Below are 10,327 nucleotides of genomic sequence, written 5' to 3'. Positions count from 1 at the left end.
TCTTTCAAATGGGGAGCGAGATATAAATAGAAGACCACCGAAGTCTTCCGAGGCCTTCAGATCGGCAATCATCGTACAGCAGAATTCCGAAGTCGAATCGTGAATTTTCGGCCTACATACGAACTCACAGTGGTAATCATACACCTTCTGGTTTGCGGCTCCCAAACGGTAGGTATGGTGGGGGTAAATTTCATCCACGATCTGGCAGCTCTGATGTACCTTCTAACTGACGATACATATAAAAAAACTTAAAAAAGACCCCACAAAAACAATAGTCAGCAAAACAAAATCCCTTCTAAAGTACTCTAAACTCAACACCAAAATAATATCTGAATTATTACCAACTAATCTCGTCTCTCCAAGACTTTACAAACTCCCGAAAATTTACAAAAACAACATTCCACTCAGAACGATCATCAAAGCAATAAACTCACCAAATTACAATCTAGCATGCTTCCTTACCAAAAAACTGAATCCTTGCACCGGAAACTCTATCATTCACGTCGAAAATTCTTTGGCTTTATCAGAAAAATACAACAGATTCAAATTTAATCCCAAGACATCCTATTGAATTTTGACGTAGTTTCTCTCGATACGAAAGTACCATTTTCAGATACGATTATTATTATTGAATCTTTTGAAAACTTTTTCTCCAATCTTATACATTTGATAAAACACTGTTTCAATAATACTTACTTCTCTCATTAAATGATTCTACGAACAAACCTTAGGAGCAGCAATGGGATCTCCAATTTCTCCTGTAATGGCCAAAATCTTAATGGAAAATCTAGAAACTAAAACTTCAACCTAATCCAAGCTTAAACGAGAATTTGGGTTTCGTTACGTTGACGATACTTTTGTGATCTGGAGACCGGGACTACATGAACTACAGAAGTTTTCCTATTTCATCAATCGACTACATCCTAATATCCAGTGCACCATGGAAATTGAATTAAACGGAAAATTGCCTTTCTTGGAATTACTAATTTACAAAAGATTTGATAAGACATTAGGCCAAGAAGTTTCCAAAAACGCATCCATACAAACAGATACATGCATACAAGCTCTCACCACCACCCATCTCAAAAACAATCGGTCATTTACTCTCTTGTGTACAGAGCTCTCTCCATAAGAGATAAGGATAAATTACAAAAAAAAAAATACAAAATGTTAAACAAATCCTAATATAGAACGATTAGAGAAAGAAATCAATAAAGCAATAAGAAAATTGATTCAAAAAACAAGCTAACAAAACCTATAAAAGAAAGAGGGAGAAAAGTGAGCACCATCTTACAATACATCCAGAGTGTCAAAGAACAAATAAGAAGAATTCTCGGTAAACACAAAATTCAAATCATAATAAAACCATCTTCGAAAATAGGACAACTTCTAAACAACCTTTAAGATAAAAAGATACTAGCTGATCATCATGTCGAAACAGAACATAAGATTTTATTTGACAAAGTAACCGTCATTGAAAAGCACAAAATTTTTCCAAGAAAATATGGAGAAGCAATAAAAATCTTTAAAACCCCTAATAACATCAATAGGGACAATGTATATAATACTAATCCGATTTGGCTTTCGGTCCTCCCAGGTTTTTTTTTAAATACTTGATTGGCCAATCAGGTGCGATCAATCTACAAGGTGGACGCACATAACCTGAAAGCTTTAATTAGTATCAGGTTAGCACTGTACAAGTGAACTGCAATTTTCACGAAATGTCAGCAAGATTCACTGAAATGAAACTGAAATATTTCTGGCTGAAAATTCAACTGAAAATTGAATTATTTTGCTTAAGATCAATGTATTTTTAAATTTTCATCATTTAAGATTGATAAAGTTTTGGAATTGTCTGAACTTTGACACGGCAGCTTTTCAACGGATCTCTACGTTTCGGGACCCCCTGAATCCGAAAATTAAGGTTTTACGATGGCTTCTGTCTGTCTGTTCGTCCGTAAACACGATAACTTTTGAAAAAATGAACGGTTCAGAACGATATTTGGCACACGTTTTTTAGGCACTAAAAGAAAGAACAAATTTGTTAACAAGCCGTTTTGTATATAAAAACCAAAATTAAGAGGATTTTCAAAATTTTTGAAACATCTTTGTTTATATATCAAATTTTCCGTTACGGCTATCCATAATGCTCAGAAAGCCATAAAGTTGATCCTTATAACTTTATTTTGATGAAAACAAAATTCTCAGAGTTATAGCATTTAAAAAAATTAATTAAATCAATCAAAAATCTAAATTTTAAGCCAAACAATGTACGATATGAAAAAAAGCCAAGAAAAGAAAAACATAGCTTTTGAAAGGCCTTATATATATTCCTAAAAACTTTTTGGATTTTCTTGGAAAATCGAAAATTCAAATTTTGATTGTACAAAAAATAATTCAAGATAAAAAATTTCATTTTCTGGTTAAACTATGCCGAACATGAACAAAGATGATTTAACGAAAATTGTGATACCAAAAAAATTCTACAAATTCGTTAATAATCACTTCTTAATGTGACGCATATTTTTGTTTTTATAGTGAAAAATAACACTGAAAATAAACAAAACTAAAATAAATACAAAATTTGTGGAAAAACGACATGAGTTACAAAAAAAAATCAACAAAAACTGTCCACCCGAAAAAATTTACAAATTTGTTATGAATCATTTTTTAATAGGACACATAGTTTTGACTTTAATCATAAAAATGGCATTAAAAATAAAACACGAAAAATTTGTGAAAAAACGACAAAAGGTATAAAAACTGATTGATAGAAAAAAGTTACAGACTCAAAAAAGAGATACAAATTTATAATAATTTATTGCATTCTAATTATTAATGAGTTTGAAAGTATTAGAATAGCCAAACGACACAAATTACGAAAAAAATGTCTCAAAGAGAAATGATAGCTTTTGAAAAATATACAAAATGTCTTCTAACCATTTTCCTATAGAACTCGTCATGTTTGTTCTTATTTATCGAAAGTAATATGCAGAAAATAAAAAATCCAATATTACGCTAAAAGACGCGAGATTTGTAAAAATCTAAAAGAAGACTTGTAGAATATTTTGCTTTATACATAAAAAATAAATTGAAAACCAAAATCCTATTTAAGACCTCGAAATAGAGAAAAATGTCGCTTTTCTCGCGAGTTTGAGTGCGCGACTGTTGGTTCTGGCGCTTTGCGCTCGATTATGTATCTACCTCGCGTTACGCGCTCGGTCTTTATATTTTTTCACATTCTTGCGCAATCCTATTAAAATTAGGACTTAAAACTTTCACTACTGTAATTTTTTTATAGTGAATTCTCTTTTGTTAAAATAGCTTAGCTCGAGAGTCTGAGCGCACCTGTGGCGCGCGACTGATGGCTCTCGCACACAGACCTTTTCAAATTAAATTTTAACGGACCGACAACTGTAATTTTGTGATTGTGAACTCTCTTTTGTTAAAGCTCTTTCGGCTTTAACGAACACATTCTCATCACGTATCTCGTGCTTGGCAATCGATTTTGTCCCAACTTTTAACTTTACTACATTATACTCAACACTTTTATATCAAATTTAATATATTTTTTATGTAATTCTGATTTTGATTGGTCATTCAGATATTGCAAAATAAAGCACAAATTGTATTTATCATGATTATTAATTTTTGTTCTTATTTTGTTTCAAATTATATTATAAGCTGCGCTGAATCATGTATCATTGCAATAAATTTATATCATTACAATTCATAATATGCATGAAAATTGAAACAATCTAATTCTGATTTCCTTGTTTTTATAATTTTTTTAAATCTTGTTTTTTACAATTAAAGAAAAACTACTGCGCATTTGCATAGGGTGTAATGCAGGAACCTATATAAGACCCTATATAGGATCCTATGTACTTTTTCATCTTTTCTGACATTTTTCCAAAAATTTAATTTTTTCATTTTTAATCTTATTTTTTACGATTGAAAGAAAATCTACTCGTCCTACATAAAAGTGATTATTAATAAATTTATAGATCTTTTTAGGCTTACAACTTTTCTATTAATTTTAGTTCGTACCTTGAGTGGTTTAAAAAAATTTTTTTTTATTTAGAATGTTATTTTTTATGACTAAACCAAAAACTACGTATCCTGTCAAAAAATATTTATGAAAAATTTTAATGAGTTTTCGTTATGTTTTGAGAGCGTAACTTTTGTCTATTAATTTTTTTCATAGTCTGTGTCATTTGTCAAAAAATTGACTTATTTATTTTTATGTTTTTTACGCATAAACAAAAAACTGCGCAGACTTTAAAAAATATTTATTAAAAATTTGCAGCTCTTTTTTGGATAAATAAGTTTTCTTCGTAGCTTGTGCCGTTAGTCCAAAAATTTATATATTATTTTTTATATTTAATATTGTTTTTTACGACTGCAAACAAAAACTACGCCTACTATAGAAAAGTTATTCATAACAAATTTGTAGATATTTTCAGGGATTTTAATTTTTATGCATATTATGAATTGTAATGGTATAAATTTATTGAAATGATACAGTTTTCAGCGCAGCATAGAATACAATCTAAAGCAAAATAAGAAACAAATATTAAAATAATCATAATAAATACAATTTGTGTTTTATTTTCCAATATCTAAATAAGCAATCTCAGGGAGAGCTACATAAAAAAAGTATTTTATTTGATATAAAAGTGTTGTATATACTGTAAAAAAGTTGACATTTTGGACAAAATCGAGTGCGAAGCACGAGACACCTAATAAAAATGTGTTAAGTGACGCGGAAAGAGCTTTAATAAAAGAGAGTTCACAATCACAAAAGTACAGTTGTCGATTTGTTGACTTTTGATTTTAAAACGTCTGTGTACGAATGCGGGAGAAATGCAAAGACCGAGCGCGGAGTGCGAGAGCCATCAGTCACGCGCCATCAGTCAAGTGCGCTCAAACTCTCGAGCAAAGCTCTTTTAACAAATGAGAAATCACATATACAAAATTACAGTGTTGAATGGTTTGAGCCTTAATTTTAAAATGTTCGCGCAAGAAAGAGCGAAAATATAAAGGCCGAGCGCGTGGCGCGAGGTAAATACAGAATCGGGCGCGAAGCGCGAATACCAACAGTCACGTGCTCTAGGCGCGCTCAAACTTGCGAGCGAAAGCGAGCCGCGCGCGTAGATTTTTTAAATTTATTTTAGGGTGGTTCAGAAAATATATATTTAGAAATGTGTGTCAAAAATTGAGTGCGTAGCGCGAGTGTCACGATGAGAATGTGTAACTCAAAGCCTAAAGAGCTTTGAGCAACTTAATCTTTAACTATATTTTCTTATTCTATCAATTATAAAATTTTCAATTTATTCATCGCCCCTTTTGCTGTTTATCCTTTTTACTTGTTAAAAATGCATTTGTTTAGGGATCTTTTTTGGTTGAGGATTCAACCATTTAGTTCAAAATTGTTTGTTAATAAATGAATTTAACTGATTCTGTGTTTAAATTAAAATGCTTTTTAGTTGAAAACTTCAAAAATCGTTAAAATTTTTTTTTCAATTTGAGAGAAATTATATTATTACAATAATTTTATTTTATTTTGAAAATTATTTTTTCCGTCGAATCAAGAAACTGCATGCGCTCTTAGCGTCCGATCTATCAAACTAAAGTTTTTTTTTTTACATTTTGAGAGTTATATTCAAAAATATATTATATTTAAAAAATGATTTTCTTAAGAAATGAATAAAAATTCTCTTAAGAATGATGCCCTCTTAAATTTAATTAAAGTAAGCTGTTACATCTCATTACTTCCGTAAGCCAAGTGGCACGATGCGTAGCATCTCATGGTTGTGTACGAACTCGTTAGTTAGATAATGAAGGGTGCTTCTTCATACCACTCAAGAGCAAATGGTAAACTATGACGTCACAAATTACCGATTTTCCCCTTCATTTTCCCTGCTATTATTTATTTTAAAGGAAAATTAAAATTTTAAAATTATTTGAGAAATAATCAATAATTTTCTTTAATTTATGTAATATATATATTTAATTTTATAATTACTGGAATCATCACCCACATGGAACGCGTGCACATAGTTTTTTATTGTTTTAGGAGAAATATAATTTGGAATACCAAACAAAAATTCCAAATAAATATTTCTTTTTGTATTGTTTTTTGTTTTTATTTTCAGGGCTATGTAAATATTATTTATCTAAGCATTTTGAGAAAATTCAAAAATATTTTTCAAGATTCTAGATATCTCAAATAAAAATGTATACAACAAAAATTAATTTTTAACCAAATAGTTTATTTAATTTTTTTAACTTGAAAATATGAATTTTCAGCAAGAAAGTTGATTTTGAATCAAATAATTGATAATTCAATCAAATAGATGTTTTTTCTACAAGAAAGATGAATTTGCAACTAATTAGTTGAATTAACGAGAAAAAAAGATTTTTTCACTGAAGAAGAGAAATGTTGAACAAAATTATAATTTTCTAGGAGAACAATAATTTTCTAAGCGAAATAAAATTTGGAAATAGTTATTTATTTTCAATGTTTATTTCTTTTTAAAGTTTAAACATTGCAGATATGTCGAAAAAGAATCCAAAAAATGCTAAGAAACTTATTTTTATTTTACAGGATCTTACAACATTAAAAATTTTTTCAAGATTTCTTGTTCCTTTGAATCTTAAGAAAAATTTGATATCATTTCGAAACCGTTTTAAATTTTATTTTAAGATCTTCAAATACGTACATTTCGTTTTGATTAAAAAAAAAATCTTTTTAAATTTTAAATTATTTTAGCAATATTTTCATAACTTTTGAATATTTTTAAAAATATTTAGAGTTCTTCCTCAATGTTTTGGAAAAACTTATAAAAATTGAAAGCTTGCCTCAGAATCTTTCAGATTGTTTTACCATTTATTAAGTATATTGAAATGTTTTAAAATCTTCTTAAATTTTACATAAAAATAAATTTTTGTAAACAAAAAATCATTTGATATTTTCCGAGGAATTTTAATAAAATTTCTTATTCTCTTGAAATCTTTCAAAATTCTTTAAAAAGCTTTAAGCTTTTCGTGCGAAATAAAACAAAAAAGACATTTTTTTTTAATTTGTTCAAACATTTTGAAGTTTAAAATTATTATTTTTTAATCCTGTTAATATTTACAAAAGTTACTTGATTTTCTTCTAAAAATAGTTCATGTTGAAAAATTCGAAATAATTGCATTCAATCATTCCAGATTCGTTTTTGACAATTTTGGAAATCTTTTAAAATATTTTAAAGTATTTTTACATTTTGTTTAAAATTTTTTAAATCTTTTTAAATTTTAAATTATTTTTTGAACGGTTTGCACATCTTTTAAATTTTTTTAAAATTAATTTTTAAAAATAAAAAATCATTTGAAATATTCCCAGGAATTTTTTTATTTTTTCAAAATTGGAAAATTTTCCTCGAAAATATTCTACTTTAGTTTCCGAAATTTTAGAAAATCCTTTGAAATGTTTTGAAATATATATTTTTTTCTTTAAATTCATTTTTACAAATAAAAAATCATTTGATGTTTTCCCAGGAAACGTACGAAAAGATGATCTTTTTTTAATTTAAAAAATATCTACGTTTTGATTGAACAATTTTTTAATTATCTCGAAATTTAAGTTATTTTCGAATTTTTTCCTAAGTTCTGAAACTTCTAAATATCTTTTAAAATAATTTAGTTTTCCTAAAAGTTAGTCAAATTTCGCAAAGTCAAAGAAAATATTTTGAAATATTCTAGATTATTTTTTTATGTATTTTGAAATCTTAAAAATTCAAAATTTGTATTTTAAAATAAAATAAAAATTATTTAAAATTTCCCCAGAAATCTAATTGTTGGTAGCGGTAATTTTCGGTGACCAATTTTTTTACCTGTACCGATTGGGTGTACACTATACGTTTCGTAAATTATGTTTCAATTTTTTTAATATTAAAACAAATATGTATAAATTATTAAAATTTGTTTCTAATTTTTTCATTTAATGATTATGAATATACAAATATAGTCCAGTTAATATAAGAGAAAAATAATGTGTGAAATTATAGCCTCTTTGATATTGAAAATGATTCAAATTCACAAAAAATTAATTATATTTTCAAATACTTTTTTATTTCCTAAAAATATATAATAATATTTTTTGTTATTTTCAGGGATCCATCTTCTTTGGAGTAGAGAATTCATCTCGATTTCGCAATGTGTGGCATGTTGGAAAATCTCCTTCATAATTTTTTCCTTATCATAGAAGATTCAATGAAATTTGTGAGATTCTCTTATCACATTATTTAAAAAAAAGCTTTTAAAAGTAATTGTAATTGCATTTAAATATGTATAACTTTATACTTTAGGTTTAAGTAATTTATCTAATATTTCGTATAAAGACTGTGAAATTATCTATGAATTTATTTATTATAGATTTTCAATTTTTTTATTAAGGGTTCAGAAAAATTGTATGGTACAATAATCACATTGTTGATAATTTAAGTTCAGAGGACAATTATTTATTATAATACATACAGTTGATTACATGGTGGAAATGATTTTTTGTATGATAATTATTTACCTAATACTTTAATGTGTCTATAATTAGTAATAATTTTCATTCTCAAAGAATGTCCTCAGAATCACTTCACTTGCACTCAACTTTCTTGCATACAATATACTTTTTTTAAATCACACATTTATTTTTTTCCATCACATTTCACTCGAATCGCACTCCGAGAAGATATTCTTATCTGAAGATAACCTAATTAGATTATCTGTATTAATGAGATGCAACTCCTATAAATGTCCCATTCAAAATAGTAAACTTTCGGCCATTAGGAACTTCTCTATTTAGTTTCTCATAACTTATAAACTAAACCGTAAAGCGTTGAGATAAAGCAATTTTCAGGTCACCTGAAAACCCAGGCAATTGCATAATTTTCATTATTAACAAACTTTGTAGTTTGTATGTTGCAACTCTTTTATAGGTACAAGCGACAGCTTATTTGCCATAAACTATATTAAACTTTCAACAATCAGGTTTTTAATTGCAAGGAAATTTTTCCATGAATGACGAAGGTAGAATTCTTCGATTATTTTCTGTGTGCAACATTTCATAACAATATCATAATGGGGATGTTACATGAAACGAGGTGAAAATACTTCAAGAAACTTGAAGCAATGAATAACGTTATGGAGAAAAGAAATGTTTTTTTAAGGTTTCTAATAGTTAAAGAAATTTCATTTCAATTCTTTTCTTTGTAATGTCTATTAATTATTATTTGATAATAATACATGAACGCCACTTAGGGATATTTAGATATTGAAATGCACGTTTATAAATCATTTTTATTGAAAAAAATTGCACAATTTAGGTGATTTGAATTTTGCCGTGAAGAATGACGTCATACGGGTGTAGCCAATCTATGCGTTTGGCGAAAAACGCCGCGAGCGGGCACTTTATTCAAACTTCATTAAGAAAAAAAAACGTGTTTCTTATTCAACAAAAAATTCTTTCTTCTTGGAATATGTTATTGAGCTTTTAGATAGGTACTAGATATCTTTTTATAATTAAATTTTTGCGGAAAAAAATGCACTCGTCGTTCCACTGGGAATCGAATCACAGAACTTCCGATTGCCGGTCGGGTGCTTTCCCATTAACCTATTAGCGAAACCGAAAGAAAAATCTTTTTTCAGAAATACACGCTATCTTAAGCTAGTCGTTACATTTACGATACGAGTAATTTAAATGAATGTGAATTATCGTCGGAGATAATTACCATCAATCAGCTTAGATACTAAATTAATAAATAAATATTTTAAAAAATTTTAATAAAATATTTTCGCTCCACTGGGAATCGAACCACACCAAATTGAATAGCGCCCGACCGGCAATCGAAAGCTCTGTGGTTCGATTCCCAGTGGAGCGAAGAGAGTGGATCTTTTTTCGATAAAAATGTAATAAACTAAATTAAATTTTGTTGCATCCGTAAATCCGTAATTTTTTTTGGTTTGAATTCGAATATTAAATCCAGGAGCCACTTCAAAATCCCATTTAATTAATATGGGGAAATTTTGAATTTTCGAAAACATCAGAACCCCCAAATATAAACAATTATTTATTCCCAAAAAATGTAAAAAATAATTGTAATTTTCTGATTGAAGTGTAATTGTTTGTCATTATTTGGAGTAGTACATTTTTCCAAAAACATTATGTAATTATTCAAACAATTAATTCTTGTTTGTTTCCAAAATTTCTGAAATTGGAGCCAGAGACGTCCGTTTTTTTTAAATTGGTATCCTATGCTAATTATTATCGAAAAATTACCTAATTTTG

The 10,327-nt window shown here is 28.0% G+C and overlaps 1 protein-coding gene across 1 annotated transcript in view; it reads left to right on the top strand.

Annotated features, from left to right (window-relative positions):
* LOC117174850 (cytochrome b561 domain-containing protein 2-like) overlaps positions 1 to 8,488 on the top strand; it is an 85,245-nt gene extending 76,757 nt beyond the window's left edge. The window contains exon 4 of the mRNA XM_033364239.1: positions 8,160 to 8,488. Coding sequence (XP_033220130.1) covers positions 8,160 to 8,234 — 75 coding nt within the window. The 3' untranslated portion in view covers positions 8,235 to 8,488. The remainder of the gene's footprint in view (positions 1 to 8,159) is intronic.
* Positions 8,489 to 10,327: the final 1,839 nt, after the last annotated feature.

This window comes from Belonocnema kinseyi, chromosome 6 (genome assembly GCF_010883055.1).
Source record: "Belonocnema kinseyi isolate 2016_QV_RU_SX_M_011 chromosome 6, B_treatae_v1, whole genome shotgun sequence".
Taxonomy (NCBI): domain Eukaryota; kingdom Metazoa; phylum Arthropoda; class Insecta; order Hymenoptera; family Cynipidae; genus Belonocnema; species Belonocnema kinseyi.
This window is presented reverse-complemented; position numbering and strand designations above follow the sequence as displayed.